Source organism: Bactrocera dorsalis, chromosome 5 (assembly GCF_023373825.1).
Source record: "Bactrocera dorsalis isolate Fly_Bdor chromosome 5, ASM2337382v1, whole genome shotgun sequence".
In the NCBI taxonomy this organism is placed as follows: domain Eukaryota; kingdom Metazoa; phylum Arthropoda; class Insecta; order Diptera; family Tephritidae; genus Bactrocera; species Bactrocera dorsalis.
The window spans coordinates 70,748,550-70,767,256 of NC_064307.1; the positions used below are offsets into that span (position 1 = coordinate 70,748,550).

At 35.5% G+C, this 18,707-nt stretch overlaps 1 protein-coding gene across 8 annotated transcripts in view; it reads left to right on the plus strand.

Moving 5' to 3' along the window:
• The window catches only part of LOC105229482 (CUGBP Elav-like family member 4), an 823,207-nt gene that overhangs the window by 125,923 nt on the left and 678,577 nt on the right, over positions 1–18,707 (plus strand). For all 8 annotated transcript variants that reach the window (XM_049458193.1, XM_049458200.1, XM_049458189.1 and 5 more), the window contains 2 exons: positions 854–1,214; positions 16,417–16,523. In XM_049458193.1, the coding sequence (XP_049314150.1) occupies positions 1,184–1,214; positions 16,417–16,523 (138 nt within the window). In that variant the 5' untranslated portion in view covers positions 854–1,183. The remainder of the gene's footprint in view (positions 1–853; positions 1,215–16,416; positions 16,524–18,707) is intronic.

Genomic DNA, 18,707 nt, shown 5'->3' on the forward strand with positions numbered 1-18,707 from the left:
GTGCTTTTCGTCATTGCCATACGAATACTATGAATAATCTCAACTTTATGAGAGTCTCAAAATATGACTGACATATAAGGTTTTCTTGCCTGCTTCAATAGCTTTAAACAAAATATGAAATTTGAACCTTTGACGTCCGTTTCTCGAATAGGTCACAACATCACCAATCATCCTTACTTTCTGATCACGCTAAGTTTTAAGCAAGCGCAGACATTCTTTGTGAAAAATCGCAGCCCTTGCAAACTTAACTTATGCAAATCCGTCTGCGTCTAAAATCTGTCAACAAAAAAATCACAAAATATATACAAATATTCAAATCTACGTGGAACTTAAACTACATTGCAATAAAAACAAACAACAGCAAAAAAATATGCCACAACAACAACACATACAAAGCTCCACCTTGACTTATGTCTGTGCCTAAGCAGATACAATTTTTCTTTTGCTCACCAGTGCAACTACTGCAGGCATTCTCTTAACGGTAATGCAGTTGACATAATACAGGCGCATACGCGCACACAAACAACAACAAAGCAGCGGCGCATATCTTTTCAGCGCCGGAAAGTAAAAATTTGTCTAAGAGCCAGCTAAAAATGTTGTGCTTTAAACGCTTCAGATTTTTTAAGCGCTCTTGCCTTATTTGTTGTTTGTTTAAGTTTCGGTACGTTTTATAGCCTTAAGCGCCAAACTTTCGTAAGCAAATTTTATACAATTTTTTCTTAGCGCAAACTTTTGTCGCAATTTTTTCAACTTTCTACACTGAATTTGTTGCTTTTTTAGCTTTTCCTTAAATATTACTAAAGTGTTTCTTTCATTCACTCACACTCTCTCTCTCTCTTTCTTCTCTTTGCAGGTGCATGTCTTTGCTGCAGTTGTTGTGCAAAAGTACTACAAAGATGTCAGCATAATTTTCGTGTCTCGGCAAAATAATTGGGGGCATAAAGTGACCGTCGAGCGGTGACAGCTGCGCGTAAGCAAAAAAATCGCTGATAGTTTCTGCATTAAGCCTTAACTGTGAAAAAAAGTGTTGTTAAATTTTCGCGTTTTCAGTTTACGGTAAAATAGCGGTATATACGGCAAATACGGTTTCGGTTTCGCGCTTAATTTCGCGGTGTTTCGCGTCGGTTACGGTTAACCTAAAATTTTTTCGCAATTTAAACGGTGAAAATAAACAGACGACCAAATGTTGGCCTTTCATAACGAGCACATTGCAAGTGAGTACGAAGAACTATATATAGTATATGTATATATATTTTTATTGGAATTTCTTAATTGCTTTTGTTACAAAATCATATGTTTGCATGCACAAGCGCAGTATTTCTTTAGAATTATAGGCCATTTACTTTCCACAAATTATAAAAAATATTTTCCTAGCGAAGCATGCTACTCATACGCAGTGTAGCACAAACATAGCAAAAATACATACTATATTTCGATAGTTAAGGTTAGTTGAGACATTTAAAAAAAATATCATTTTATTAAAGCTTAATTTTTAATACTGGATTTTTAAAAACTTAATAATTATTGGTTAATTTTTAACATTTTTTATAATTTTTTATATTTTTGTAATTTCCAATAATTTTTCACAACTGCTAATAACTTATAATCCATAATCAACCAACTGACAGCTAAGCTTTAACCATCACACGACGTAATCCACTAACGACACCATTTCACTTACGACCACTTTAGTTTGGCTGCCAAGTATTCAATTTAGCAAATTTACAATTTAAATAAATTTCGAACTAACAAATGCTAAACCGCCCAAAAGCAGGTCATATATATTTAAACTGGCGTTAATTATAATGCACACATGAAAAATGTGCACACTGTGCTACATAATTTTTATACAGCGCAAACGCCCACTAAGTACGGACGACTAATAGCGCTTAGGCCTTGTAATTTGCATGCTAATAAGCAGGTGTACGACAGCACTAAGGGCGGGCGGGCTAGATGCATATGAAAATTAAAGTATAACATACAAGCAAGTGCATACATACAAGCATGCATATGGATATATGAATAAGTATGTGTGATTGTGTATGTATGCCGCAGCAAACAGGTGCCAGACTTCACAAAAAGCGCCCACCAGCTGGGCTTAAGCTAGTAGCGGTCGGTGTCTGTGTGGCATGCTAACCGCAAAGCTTGAGGATGCACTGTGTGCCCACAGCTACAAACACAAACATACTCACATATGTATATCTGTTTAATAAAACTTGCTCACACACACGCTTGTGAGCATATTTACATTTGACCATATGCGACCGCGCTGAGTTCTCATTACATGCTCATACATCTGTTGGGGGCTACCATGCAACCATTTTACAGCCATTACTCTCGCCGCACATGCGTGTGTGTATGTTTGTGTGTTGGCTGCTTGCTGCTAATATATGTCTACCTGCATGAGTCGTCGTTGGCTGGCTGCTAATCTCTTGCTTAATATGTTAATTGCAAAAACTAAAACGGATTTTCTCACCTACACATTTGCATCCTCTGCGTCGTCATTTGCATGCACCCACACACACACATACATATATGCGTATAGCTGTAAACTTGCGCGCTAAGTTGCATTTAGCGTAATTTTGCCTTTGGTTTGCAAAGTTAATTTCTCACATCCGACACTAATCCATTCTGATTGGCGGTCTCACACACCAACTGGCTGCCTAGGTTGCTGAGCGTGGTGGGCAGGTATATATATACATATGTATATGTATTGTAATGCTTGAGTGGTTGTAACTTGTCGGCTGCTTTGTGGCAAAGACAAATGAGCGCTTGCGATTAGATAAATGTAGAATTTGGTTGCATTAACTAAGGCGGTGGTAATCTCGTATTTAAATTATAGAATTGTTCACGTAATTCATAGTCTCCTATCTAAGGCTATCATATATACTAAGGATTGTATCAGTATTTTATAAAGAGAGATGAAGAAATAGTGAACTTTTTAAATAGCAGATTACCACAATAAATTGGCCTGATAGAGTGATAACAAATATGTATGTGGAAGGAAAATGTCAGTTTTGCGCCTTTCTTAAGTCTTTCATGCGCATAGTATAGCTTTATAAACACGTTAGTTGCACTATAATGATAAGAAAAGAAGATAAATGACATGTTTTGTAAGGATTATTTACACATACCTTTCGAGAAATGCTCGAAACAGAAGAAGTTTTATAAGCCCTTGCGCCAACTTCCTCCGCCTCAGCCTTACTGCTGAGTGTAACTTTAAACTTCCTAGTGAAGACCTTTGGGTAATGTTATCTCTTGGGGGGAAGAGACAGTGGTATTTCGTCACTTAGATCCTTTATACGTTGGGAAGAGATTACCATACCTCAGCCAATCCTTTTTGCTGTCATTTGGAGCAGTAAGTGTTTGGCAACTTGAACGACTTTAAAAAATCAGCAAATAATTTAGCCTTTAATTTTTGATATTTTATCTTTCATTTACCATAGGTTTTTATTATATTCAAAGGTTTCTGACTTATTTATTTATTTGACATATGATATATATTTTGTAATAAACTATTTGAAATTTGTCATGCTCCATGTGATATCCGTTTGGCAGCTGCCAACTGACACCCATTTGTCGTCTGATATCTGTTTCGACATTTTCACCTGACATCTCTATGTAGCATATTTACTACCAACCATTTGAAATGTTTCATATTCCTTTTGCCATTTGGCGTTTGAAATATATTTGACAGCCGCTATCTGACAACTGTAATCAATTTACCATGTGACATAGTTATGAAATCTATTTAACACTTGCTATCTGTCAGCCGTTTGATATCTGGTATCTGACAGCCATTTGACGTCTGGCATCTGACAGCCATTTGACATCTATCAGCTATTTGACATTTGACGTCTGTCAGCTATTTGACATCTGGTATCTGTCATCCATTTGAGATTTGCCGTCTGCCAGTCATTTGACATTTGACATCTGTTAGCTATTTGACATCTGGTATCTGTCATCCATTTGACATCTGGCATTTGTCAGTCATTTGACATTTGACATCTGTCATCTACGTGAAGCTTGCCTGCCATTAAGTTTGGCTGTTCTTTAGATATTTTTGAAATTTGAACAAACTTTCCTTTAGTTTTCTCTTTGACAACGCTATCATAAAACCATACGCTCAAAGCTTCAAACACACTTATGCCGACCGCATGGAGTTTAATTAATATTTTATTACTAGAAGCAGTAGCCGCATATTCCTTCCCAACATGTGTGTTGGGGTCAACTCAAAACTTGACAAAGAAAATTATTATGAGCAAAGGCACAGAAATTGAGCTCGAATATACTGAGCAATACATTTGTTTGACATTTGCTTTTAATTTTGTTTTTTACTTGCTTTATGGAGGGTCGTTGAAATGCGGCACACGTAAATATAAACAAAACTGCAAATACACACATACAGATGTTTAAATGTGACTGTTTACTTTATTAATGTTGTAAATATAAAGTACAAGCATGAGCATAAGTAAAAAAAAAATTAAAAAAACACTTGAAGTGCGACATGGCTGCCAGAAATGCGACGCTGCCTCTAAACCCACCCACAAACTCAAGCATCACCCTAACAACAGGCCTCTTTGCCGCTGCCACTTGCGCCAGCATTATATACCCATATATTTTATTGACATGCCCACAGTCATGTGCTTACCGCCCGCAATTCTCCATTCACCATTTGCACCACTCAGTCGGCGCCTAAAGCCGCCGCTAACCAACACTTGGCCGTGCCAGGCGACTTGCGTGGCTCGACATTCCTAGCGCTGCTTCGGTCGCTCATTCGTTGGCCAAAAAGAAAGTCCTTGACAAGTTATTATAAGTTTCAATTAAAAGTGGCTTAAGTACTCGAGCTGCCTTGCAAAGCGCGTGGGGAACACAGGGTGTAGAGCATAGGCATGAGTGAGTGGGACAAGCGAATGACTGATGACTGTCGAATATGCCGTTACAAGTGGCTAAGTGTATGTGTATGTGTTTTGTGGAGGAGCAAGCAAAAATTTTGTTTTACAAAACAGTTTAAAGTGGGTAGAAAACAAGAAGCAAAAAACTCAACAAACTTTTTTTTTGTTGTAAAACATTCATTTCCCCGTGGCATTGGATAAAAATTGCTCGAGTGCGCTAGTAAGCTTGTTTATCGGAATTTTTTGAAGAAAATAATTAGCCGAAAGTCACGGGTGTCATATAAAAATGCTCATTAATTTAGTCACAGTTTGATAGTTAGACGGAATATAAGACTGAAAGATTGTGTTTTTCATATTAATAAGGATTTATTGGCTCTTGCTTTGGTAGTATTAGTACTGCAGGTAATTTTCGAAGGCACTTAAAGTTTGTAGAAGTTTTCTAAAACCAAACTCTTTTTAACTTTTGGCACTTAAAGTTTGAATGAATTTTTCTTAGATCAAACAATATTTTTTTGTACTTTATATATACATTTTTTGTTATTTATATTTGTTTTCTTTATTAAAATTTATAGTCCACTTTTAAGAGTGTACTGCTTGTTGAAAATATTTTATTATGTGCAACAAAGCCACTTTCCATGCTTTTCACTTACCTCCTTTAGCTGCAACAAAGTATTTCGTAGAAAAATTCTCCGTTATTATACCCAGAAGAATATAAACAAACACACGTGTATGCACTTTTCTGCATATGGAGAATCGACATGCACTTTGTATGCTAGCACTTATGTGGCAACTTCAACAAAGCTCTTAAGTGCTGCTCATAAAATATTAAGAAATATTTAAACGTTTTCTAATTTTCTCCAAAGAGCTGAAAATGAGGTGAAAAGCACACTTATTTATATTTTATGTTGAAGTTTATTTATTTGTGCAATTTCACGTTATTTGGACTTGAAAGAGAGCTTTCTCATATGAATGCAGTTATTTCAACTTTTACTGATAAATCACTACCCAAAACGCTGATATATTCAATTGCATTCTTCTTAAGCTAGTATTACCACTTTTATTATGAAAAAAGATACTAAAAACACTCGAGAACCCGCAAGTGCTTGCTCCAAACTCATTGTCTTTAGTTTGCAGTGAGTGCCTGAGCTTTTATGCGACGCGGCAGCTGTATGGGGGCGTGTAGGCGGAAAATTGAATTTCAAATTTTCGGCCAACTCCCCCAACACGAGCACTTTTTCGAGCACTTGCTAGCTTACTTTTTGGCATTTCCATGTTATTTCCTTTCATTTCTTAGCACTTCACAGCCATTAGCCTTTGCCAAAATGCCTATCAACAAGGCGCGAGTTTGTTTGTATATGTGTGTAGTGGTGTGAGTGCCAGCCAAAGGCCAACAAATATGAGGTTGAAAGGTGTAGTGCTAGCAATTGGCAGCCTAACTGAGCTGCCGTCGCCGCTTTGGTGAAAAAAGATTCACACATGCAGTAATACACATACGTATACCAGTTCACACACACATGTACCAACCCACACACACACACACATTTACCTGTGCTAATGCACGTGTGCTGGTATTTGTTTTGTTTGTTTGCATTACCATATTCGAGTGCTGGCAACAATGACTCAGCCGACAAGCGTCAAAAGCTTTTGCTGCCCGAATATTTTCAAACAACTTTATGCTACCATACGTATGTATGTTTGTATATTTATATACCGGTTTATATACAAACATATATTGAAGTGTTGTTATGAGCGTGAGTTTAGTTTCGTATCCTTTCTTTTAGCATTTTCAACTATTAGAAATTGCTTGCCTTTGTTATGCTTTGCAAGTATCATTTGCTTTGGTTTCGTTTTTGGCTTTGTTGTTCTTGCTGTTGTTCCACCGTTGGCATATTACAATTGTTTTGCATGTAATGATGACACTGATAATGTTATTTGGGAGCCTTAGTTTCGCTCAAACATCAGTGTGTACTTGCTTTAACGGGTTGTTTGAAGTTTAAGGTTTCTGTTTAGCTGGCGAGGCATTCAAATTTGGTAAATATTGACAGGGCTATTCGGAAAAATTATGACTTTTTTCGTATCAGTAAAAAAATATAAAATCAGAAATTTATTTAGTTGTTTTTTATGCCAAGAAGTTGGAACAGAAATAGTTTGATATTAATTTGGTCAGCAAATCGAGTTCGAAAATCAAGTGTAAGTATTGTTTGAAAATATATTTTCGTAACCATTATATCGGTTACCCCATATAGAGGTTAAATGGAGTCATTCGAAGTAGTATATGACCTCTAAATACTAGTTTCAATGTAATTCTTATTCACAATGTATAGAAATCACATTCAAAAACAACCATCGCTCTTTGATCTTTTTCCTTATATCAGCGTAAGCACCAGGTCACATGTGGCTGGTGGCATTCTATGCTCATCATTCGTCGCTGGCTTGTTGGCATAGACCATAGACTTGGCGTAGCCGTACAGTAAATAGTCTAACGCCGTCAAATCGCACCCGAGGCGGCCAATTGACGGCTATTTCGTGAGATAACACGTTAACCAAAATTGGTTTTCAATAAATTGATTGTGACAATCGCCGAGTGGCTTGTGGCGCCGTCCTGTTGAAACCACATGTTGTCAAAGTACATATGACTATGAATCCAAATTTTTCCATAAATCCATAAATCCAGCCATCAAGTAAAAGCATTTAATTTGTAAACGGAAGGTCCTCCGCCTTACAGTAGCTTCCAACTACTTGGAAAAATATTATATTTTTTCGATTTTGTAGATAATTTAATGTCTTTCCCTTTCATATGTTTAATAGACTTTAAATGTATATTAATTTTTCGCAAGATTAATTAGTATTAAATTCTCTGTGGCAACATTCAATAAAATAATTGAATAAAAATTCCATTTGACCATTCGAATTCATAAAATTAAGCGCAGTCATAAAAATTGTGCTCAGATGCACTAAAGTCAAAGTCTAAGGGCCACTGAGCCTAAATGTATGCTACTACGTACAGGTATATGTAGCACAAGCATACTTTTAGGCGCTGTGTACAGATATATGTTGCATACTTTTGGGCGCTACTGTGCTATTACACACATATGTCTAACTAGCATACTTTTAGGCGTTAGTTTGCTACTACATAGAACCACGTACAGCTGTTTAACTAGCATACACTCAGGCGCTAGTTTGCTTAGCAGCATGTGCATCTGACATACGAAACCACATTTCTATAAATACACTCATATGCATATATCATGACAGGTTTTGAAATTTCGCAAACGCCTTTTTCACTATTCAATTTGACTTTTGTATAACTGTATAACCCAGCTTATACATTTTTTTTGCTTACTGCTGGCCTGTGCTGCCTTGGTTGCTGCCCACAAACGTTTAGTTTAGTTTGAATTTTAATGGGTCGTCATTTACGGTTTTGCAGCGTACCAACAGCGAGGAAGTGGCAGCATTCGGCGCTGAAAAGTGCAAGCAAAAGTCAAAACTATTTTTAGGGGGCGTTTCGGCTACACCTACAGCCAAAAATTTCCAGCACAGACACACACACGCAAGAGCGCTCAAATACTTTCAGAAATTTAAAATTTTTATTTGGAACTTTTTCTACGGCGAATTTTGGGTTGCAGGTGTGCTGGCAATCAACTTAACTCGTGCTTTCGCTGCGCAAGTGTCTTTACTTGTGTTCATTTTTGTCTGTGTGTTTGCGCGTGTGTGGGTGGATGGAGGCAAGACCACTTTTGGCATTGCCAATTTCAATTTCGTTTGCCACGCTATCTCTGTATGCATATATGTTTATATTAAGTGCAGCTATGTGTGTATGTCTTAGTTGTGGCAACCACATTTTGATATGTAATTTACATTTTGTTCCAGCTTTTGCTGTGCTTCCGCTTTTTTATACACCTTTCCCACGCTTCTTTTGCCTTTGTAGTGTGCCTGTATTGCTTACTGTGCTTCTATTAACCAGTTTTGTGTGTGTGTGTGTGTGGACTTCTTTGCTCTCAACTCGTTTGGTATTTAGCCAAATCATTCTTTATAGCAGCCGAAAAGGCAGTCGGCTGCATTCCATTGCTGTGCACAATTGATTTTGACAGCATTTGGCACAAGTCCGACTGGCTCGTTGAAAAGAACTTAACACATTTACAAATCGACAGTGAATTGGCTACCTGGGGAAAGTGGTAGGACCGAGGCATTCAAAAATGTTTTAAAATTCATATTATTTTTTAACTTTATGTGGTTTTTGGTTTAGGAAATACATAATTGAATAATTTGTGGAGAGCAAAGAAATATTGGAAAGGTATGTGAAATATGGGTAAAACGCTTTGTTAGGTGATCATATTGAGTATAGAGGTATATATTGAAGTAGAAGTCCGTACTACTCCGCTAGGATCACAAGCAAACTACGAGTCGAAGTAGTAGTTACAATTTTAAATTTTTGATAAAATAATGGCTTCTAAAAGTACTTTTTTTAGTGAAGAACAGAGTGACTTAAAAATTAGAGAATGTTTTTGTTTGATGAGAGGAGAAATTTCGTCTTTCCCTCGTTCAGACCCAGTTGCTTTGCTTCTTTGTCCAACCTGGAGAAGGCAGAACCGATGGCGGGGTTGTTATGATCAAAAGTATTTTCCTCTGGAAAAATTTCTACCTCAAATTAGGAAGAATTTATCGAGTATTAAGAAACTAATAGGGAAAGACAATTATACCGCGAACTGTGCAATACATTCAAATAATAAAAGTTAGTGTTTTGAAAAATAAAAATCAAAAGCAGCAATAAGGCACTGCTGCTGGATTAATCTGGAAAAATTAAATAGAATTACACAAAAAGTAATTATTAAAATAAACGATACCTCAATTAAATTTGATGTGTTCAAAACTTGCTGCTTTCAAAGTAAACCCTTTTCAGCTAATTAGCCCAAAACTTTAACAAACAGCTGCTGCCAAAAGATTAAAAATACATATTTACGCACATATTGTATTTGTATATGTGAGTGTGTGTGAAAATTTTGTTTTAAACAGCGACTTTACAGTTAAGCGCTAATCGTTAACCGTTCAAAGTATGCATTCAAAGCAGCTGCGACCTGCGCTTAAGTAAGATTATTAAGAGAAAGCGAAAAAAATACCGTTATTAGGTTATAAAAGTAAAATTATATATACGCAACTAAAATCTAACTGCCACAGCAAGTGTGGCGAAAAAAATACAAAATCAACTACAACTTGCTGCAGCAACAACTCAAAGCGAAAGTCAACAGTCCATTCATAGTTGCGCCATTAGCTGCAGCTGCAGCGCGACAACGCATTGCAAGCAAGCGCCGTGAAGTATGCTTTAAAAATTGCAATGCCAAAGTGTAAGCGAATGCTTTGCATTTTTTATGGTTGCCAAATGTGGACAAAACGTTGACTATTTCCACCAGCGAAATGGCACGAGGCAAAGCGCATATGTGTTAAATGTGGCACGTGTGTGTGTGTGCCACATATGTTTGTGTTGGAAAATTTCTTCGCACGCAAACGACAACCAGCAAAGCTGCTAATGACTTTTAAAGTACTTTTTATGCACAAAAGCAACTCACACACACACACATATGAAGAGTTTAGCGCAAGGCGAATATTTTTTGGTTTTTTTTTTTTGATTTTTTGCAATTTTTTTTTTGTTTTTATATTTCGCTGCGATTTTTTGCTTGACTGCGTTGACATCATGGACGCTGACAAAAATTGCTGCTCATATGTGTGTATGTTTGTCAGTATATATAAATGTAGGTATGTTTGTATATATATGCATATGTGTATGTATGTTTGTGCATATAACACGTTTGTATGTTTGGGTGTAGTTTCGCATGTAGTACAAGCATTTAGCGACAATTTTAGTTTCCTAACAACAACTACAACACTCAACAAACACAGCAAGCTCTGTGTCAACTCGTTGTATAACCGACTGCTCTCTCGTCATTGTCGTTTGTCATCAACGCCTCGCACCCTTTGCCGCTCAGCTTCAATGGCAGCTATTAAATGCTGCTTTTTTGCTCTTGTTGCTGGCACATAACATAAGCACCTTCCTACATATGACTTAATAGGCGGCAATTTACAATGGAAAAAACTAGCAGCCAAACATGTATGTGTGTGTGTCGCTGCTGTCATGCCGGATCACTGGCATACCAGTTTGCTGAATACTTGCTATTTTTTAATGTTTGCTAAAAAATTACTTTGTAACAGCTGCGCGCTATTCGCCGTTTAATCACCTACAAAAAAGCCAGCGCTGCGAAACATTACTTTCATGTGCGCTCATTTCACATAATTTCGGGTGACAAACGTGTGCATACATCCACGTATATTTGTATGTGTATAAGAGTGATTTTTCGTTTTTCGTGCAATTTTCTAATTTTTGCACCATTACAGCACATATTTTGTAACACTTTTACCTATAGTGAGATGTTATGGAAGGGTATTCAGAAGGTAGTTTTTTTAAAAGTAGTTGGAAATTGGGATAATTTATACTAAGAAGCATATATTAGGTAGTCGAAAAAGTTTTTGCGTATTTCTTATTAAACTTCAACATATTTTTGTAACATTTTATATTTTTTAACACAGAGAAAGAGAAAAAACTCGATACTTGTGTACCTTTATACCTGGTTACCCCTTATATCGTTCTAAAATTTCGAAGGATTAGTTCTAGTTTATTCTTTTGGCAGCACAAATCTGAATTTTCATAACGCCCACAAATATATAACTTCCGATGAGTTGCTAAACTTGTGCAGACTCGCATCTATGTCAGTTTAACCCTTGACAGATTCATTGAACCTATCCAAGCATCCTCAAGTGTATGCTTTTTTATACCTTCATGGAGCGTTTTATGATCAAAGGGGAGGATAGACCCGTAAAAGATTCATGGAAGCTGCCCAAGCTACCTCGAAAGTTTGATTTTTTATACCTACATGGGTTATATTGTGATCGAAGAGTAAACAAAATAAATATTCTTTGAAAAGAGGTTTTGTCGTGAACTTATAGGTACATCTTGCTATCAGGGTCATTTCTATTGAGTTGAAGTTGAGATGGAACAACGAATATTATGTCTATCGATGAACTACTTGCCCTTGCCTCAAGTAGTCTTGAAATTATAACAAAGCTTGCAATATGTGAAATTGCATGTTAAATACACTTAGAATTGCAATTAAATCTTTTTAGACACGTTAAATGCTCATTTAAGCAATAAAAAAGTACTTTTGTGTGTTTTAGTTTCAAGTATCTCCGCTTGAATGATCACGTGAGAACTTAAAGCAAAGTCATGATATAAAATTCTTATTTCACTGGTTTAAATGCAGTAGAAAATGTAATCAAGGTGACTGCCCAAAACAACTTTGATATCGCTGCGTATAAATATTTCGCTTTGCGCCCAAATGTATGCTTCCTTACCCTACTTCACTTGAGGACTTAAAGTAAAGTCTTGAGCCAAAAAGCAGAAAATCTAAAAAAGATAACTGACTTAAACAATTTTCACATCACTGGTTATAAAAATTTCGCTTTGCGCCCAAATGTATGCTTCCTTACACTGCTCAACTTCACTTAAAATACTTGCTGCTCCGCAAATGTTCGTCTAACGTCATCACTACAGAAAGCGCAGGTAATTAAAGAACAGCGTAGCGATTACCCGAAATTTTTCACAGCGCTTCCGCACCCTAAATGACAGCAGCATGGATTTTTCGGTGTGTTTGATTGTTTTGGATTAGTAATTGAGCGCTAAGTGGCGGCAGCGTGTGGCAAGCGTATTAGCTAGCGTTTATAGATGGTAATAAAAAATTGTGACTTTGTTGCAGCCTCATTACACCAAAAGCGTCGGTTGTTGTGGCAACTTTTTAACGACAATTAGCGGAGAAAAAAGCATACAATGGGAAAAAGATTTAGGAAAACGAAAATTTAGTGGCGATTAGCAAAGAGTGGAGAGAGGATCTTATTATGTCATTGTTAAGTGTATCAGCGCCTTATATTTGTAGGAGTGCTTATTTCAAGGCAGAAAAACTTAATCTAATTAATTGGGGTAGGGCTTGCGAAAGAGTGAAAGTGATTCATTCGATTTTGTGGAGATAAACTGAAAGCCAAATTCCATCAGGATAGGAACAAGCAAGGGCTTACTTGCCTTCATGCATTCGGTAGCTAGATTTATGAACAGTTAGCAAGCGTTGGTCAGCAACTTGTAGAGTTGTGTTCTGGTCCAAAGTGGAACGAAAAAGTTCATTGAACTGCTCACTCTTGGAAAGGTTCACATCACTGCAATGATAGGTGTCCTACCCTTTTGGGTTAAAGATTTTGGTTTAAAAAAACCTTAATAAAAAACAGACATTGCTTAAGAGTTATTGTTTTTTATTTAGAGTTGCCACCTTATTGAAAAATATTATTTCTTACAAAAAAAATTAATTTAGTTAAACACAACCTTGATAAAAAACTGCTATTGTGTAGGAATTATTGTTTTTTTTTTAGTTTTAGAGTTGCCACCTTGTTGAAAAAAATATTATTTCCTATAAAAAAATTAATGTTGTTAAACAAAACCTTAATCAAAAACTGGCATTGTTGTGGAACTATTATTTTGTATTTAGAGTTGCCACTTTATTGAAAAGAAGTATTTCTTATAAAAAATAAATTTCATGTAATAAAACCTTAATAAAAACTAACATTATTTCGGAATTATTATTTTTTATGTTTTTCTTTATTTAAAGTTGCCACCTTGTTAAAAAAAATATTATTTCTTATAAAAAATTACAAATTTAATGTGCGTAATCACAATATTAAATCTCATAATTAACTTTTGACCACAAAAACATTAGCATTTTTAGCTAAAACGCACATGCAACAACATGCAACGCCACACAATGTTTCTGGTTTGTTTTGTGGCAACACTCAAACTACAAACCGCGAATTATAGTTAACCACACAAAGCAATTTTTCATGTGCGCCTCAATTGCCAAATGGCAGATATTTTAATAACTCGTAAGCGCCGTTAGTTAGACAGCGCCGGCATTTATATAACAAAAACAACAAAAAGTAGCAGGCAAAAAGTTATAATCAACAATAATGCAGTGCTGCAATGTTGCAATGTGGTGTGCAGCATAATTTTGTGGCATTTCAAAAATGTTGCCACTGCAGTTGAAGTCTGAAGAGTCACGTGATTATTTGCTTAGTTGTTATTGTTATAGTTGAGTTGCGCTTTTTTTGTTGTGTTGGTGTGAATGGTGCTTGCTGGTTTATAAACTGCCTGTTTGTGCATTTGACAGCTGTCGTTATGGTTTGACATGCGCCATTTGAGTGAGTGCACGCGACTTGCATGTACGTTGTTGTTGTCGTTGTTGATAATAATGCTAAATATAAATAGTTTTAGTTTTGGAAATCTATTTGCGCGCACCCACACGCCGCTGATTATTTCAATATTTTATTTAGAAATGTGCATGTTGTTTTGTTGTTGTATGCCACAACAGTTCGTGCCCGTGAAAATGTGTAACTAAACGTTCGCGTTTAGCTATAAATTAATGGCAAAAATTGCTGCTGGCAGTCAACAATAAACTTACACATACACATATATATGTATAAGTATATATGTACAGGCACATACATGTGGCATGCAACTGCACGTGTTATGTGCACAGTGTAATAACTTGAATTATTAAATTTACCACATGACACAAGCACACCTACACACTTACATATACTTGCAGCATGCACACACAGTTGCCATCACGTGTTTGTTTGTGTGTGTCCATCTCCATCTCTCTTTGTTACCGCTGGCATTTGGCAACAAAATGTTCGTCACGCCGCTGCCACGTCACACGCTATTTTTATGCTGCGCTTCTTAGCTGTACTATATGTGCGTATGTGTATGCGTTTGCTACTTGCCACAATGGCCAACAAGCAGCAACATTCAACATGCAACATGCCACATGCAATGTTTATTCTTTTGTATGTCTTTCAAGTAATTTTTATTACAAAAATTTCTCTTTTATTTTCGGCATTCGCTTTCATGTCAGCCGTGCGCTGGCACTTTTTCGGCCTCTTCTTGCCGCTTTCGGCACTTTTCCTGCCAAACAGGCACGTTAATGCACATGTTTACATTGTTTTTGTTTCAACTTGTTGTTGCAATGTTTCCATTTCTTGATTTTTTGTCGTTTTAATTTTCTGCTAAGCAGCATTGTCGTCGCTTTCAGGCTTGAGTTGTTTGGAAAAACAAACAACAACAACAATGTATAATTGAAAAGCAAAACAAAAAAATATTTTTTGGCAGGCGAGAAATATCGCTTTGACTTGCTTGGCAATGTCGTGTTTGAATTTAATTTTACTTAATTTAGCTACTTGAAAATCGCTGTCAGCAGTGTCTTATATCTCAACCATGTAATTACGTTTGATTGAATTTAATGGGGAAAGTTTTTCGCTAGTGGAATATTTATTGGCGCTTGAAAATTATTGCTGTCGTTGAGAGAGTGGTTTTCTGGTGCAAGAGCTACGTGGAACGGTGCATATCACATGCAAGGAAACTGTTATACAAACAAAGCTTCTGAGTTGTCGGTACAATTACATTTTTTTCGGAAATATTTTTTTATTGTTTCGGGAATATATACTTTTTCTTCGTGACATATAGTTTTCTTCCGGAATCGTATATCTCGTGTCCCTTTTTATGCTCAGATTTAAGGAATACAACTACCTCTCTCTTTGAAGAATGCATTGGGAGTAAAAATAATTTGAAAAAATCTTAATTTTTAGTGGAAGATATTTTCAAACTGTTTTTTTTCATGTTCAAGGAACAAAGAAAATAATTGAAATATTTCCTGTTAACCTTTACCTTTACCTTTATTTTTATTTTTATTTTTGTCTGTATCTTTATCCTTATCTTTATCTTTATCTTTATCTTTATCTTTATCTTTATCTTTATCTTTATCTTTATCTTTATCTTTATCTTTATCTTTATCTTTATCTTTATCTTTATCTTTATCTTTATCTTTATCTTTATCTTTATCTTTATCTTTATCTTTATCTTTATCTTTATCTTTATCTTTATCTTTATCTTTATCTTTATCTTTATCTTTATCTTTATCTTTATCTTTATCTTTATCTTTATCTTTATCTTTATCTTTATCTTTATCTTTATCTTTATCTTTATCTTTATCTTTATCTTTATCTTTATCTTTATCTTTATCTTTATCTTTATATTTATCTTTATCTTTATCTTTATCTTTATCTTTATCTTTATCTTTATCTTTATCTTTATCTTTATCTTTATCTTTATCTTTATCTTTATCTTTATCTTTGTCTTTATCTTTATCCTTTTCATTCCTTATCCTCATCCTTATCCTTATCCTAATATTTATCTTTATCTTTGTCTTTATCCTTACCCTTATCCTTATCCTTATCCTTATCCTTATCCTTACTATCAAAAATTATTATTAAACTATTTTTAAGGCTGTTTTATTATAAACTCTCATAAACATTATAACACAAATTTTTGCAAATGTAAATACATTCTCTCTCTTTCTCTCTCTCTCTTTATTTGCAGGTTGTGCCTTTTTAACTTACTTTAGCCCGGAGAGCACAACGACGGCTGCTAATTCACCAACAACGCCACAAGCAGCTGTGCTCAATGATAAAACGGCCTTAACTGGGGTAAGCGAGATAATATATGTATGTATTTTCAAATAACTTTAAAAAATTTAAAAATTTTATTTTTTAACTGTAGTTGCTTGTTGTTGTCTAGTGAAGATATTTATTTATAAAATTTTGATTTTTCTTACATAAAACATAATATTAAGTTAGAAAAAAATTAGATAACCCTAAAAACAATAACTTCAACTTAATATCATAAACTAAGTATGGAAAAATTACTTTTGGTTTTCAAAATTATTTTCGTAATTTTCTGCCTAGTATTCTAGCAATTTTTTTGTAAACACTGTTTATCACCTGACCAAATTTTTAGCTGCATGCTTGGCTCAGCCTTCAATTATTTTCCAAAACCAGTTCGAAATATTCTTTCCGCATTCCGCTGCATTTGGTATTTTTGTTGTAACACATATCTACTTTTAGGCGCTCATTATGCATAGCTCATTATTTCGCAACACCGTTGTATGTTTGTTTGTGGTTTTTGTTTTTGCTGTTGTTTGACGTGAGTTCAGTGTATTTGCACTCATATTTGCGCTTCACACATCAAAATTCGCTGTTCAATCCACAAAATTCACCGCCGTTAATCAACCACATTTTTAGACTGTGCTCCTGTGGTTTCAGTGGTCAATGGAATTTCGCTTTATTATGCTATACTTTGGCAATTTAATGCCAACGCGTTTGTTCGCTTATGAATACACTGCATTACCGTCGCATTGTTTTTGCTGTGGTAAATATGTGAAATGAAAATCAACTTACGCTTCTCTTGTCTGGATGTACTGCTCGACAAAGTGTTCATTATTTTCCATAAATGTTGCTAAATATTTCATTTGATTTTGTGTGAAATTTTTATACATATTAAGCAGAAATGGCTGGGAATAGATTAGAGTGGAAATTTGCTTACAAGGTACAAAGGTGGTCAAAGTAATTATTTTCAAAATATATATCTGAAATATTAGGTAGTCCAAATAGACTTTTCGTATTTCTAATCACAATGAAACTTAATTTTTTTTTTATTTATAATGAACTTTAATGAACCAATATGTACCATTTTGGTCGACCCCTTTTTGCCATATTTCCGCTAGAGACATTATTCCATTAGTGGCTTTCTAGTTTCTCGGCGAAAAACTGTGTCTAGTAATCTTCACAGGCTTCTCTGGAAACCAAATATACTCCATTAAGGGAGTTCTGCATTGACCGAAACAAATAGTAGTCCGATGGTGCAAGGACAGGGCTATATGGTGGATGCATCAAAACTTCCCAGTCAAGTTCTCCCAGTTTTTACTGAGTCATCAAAGCTGTGTGTGGTCTAGCGCTGTCCTGATGGAAGACGAAGTCCTTTCTGTCGATCAGTTCTGGCCTTTTTTTTCTAATGCTTGCTTCAATCTCATCAGTTGTTGACAGTAAAATGTAGAATCAATCATTATATAGTTCTGGAAGTATCTGGAAGTATACGACAACAACGACATTAATCTCAAACACCTCTTAGCATATCGATCAGAATTTTTTTTTTCGGATTTGTTGAGTAGTGATATCATTCCAAAACTTGATTTTTAAAACCACATAAAAATATATATTATAAACTTGTTCTCAGGCAGTCTTAAGCTTCTAAGTAATCCATACAATAAATTCTTCTAACTCACACCATAAATTCTATCATCATAACTAACAAGGTCACTAAGGCATGTAATAAAACTTTGACAATAACTTCAGTCAAAACTTGCTTCAAATTTCGAAAACTGTCAAATGCTTTGCCACATTAAACGCATGAGTTAATTTCGAAAGGCCCAAGTTCGAATTTAAGTTAAAATTTCTTGAATACTCAGCTGCATTTTTTCATACAGATACTTGCAGCAGTTGACTGCAGGTGCTGGGCAAAAGCACTACACGCTAGTTTTGTCAGCCTTTACAGTTGCAGTGCAGCCAACTTAAGCGCTGAAAACGGAAATAAAAAAATTAAACGCTTATCTCGAACTTGAATGGGCATGGCTGTGGATATGAGCTATGAAAGATGCCATTTTTGCGGCAGCAAGACAGACATGAACCCACATACAAGTAAAACTACGCGCTGCAACCCGCATGTTAGCGTTCAGCGACACATACATATACAGCAGAGTTATGCGGTCACACATACATTTGTGCAAATGCCAGCTTTTTAATGTTAGGCGGTTGGCCTTTCTAAGCTGCTTGCTG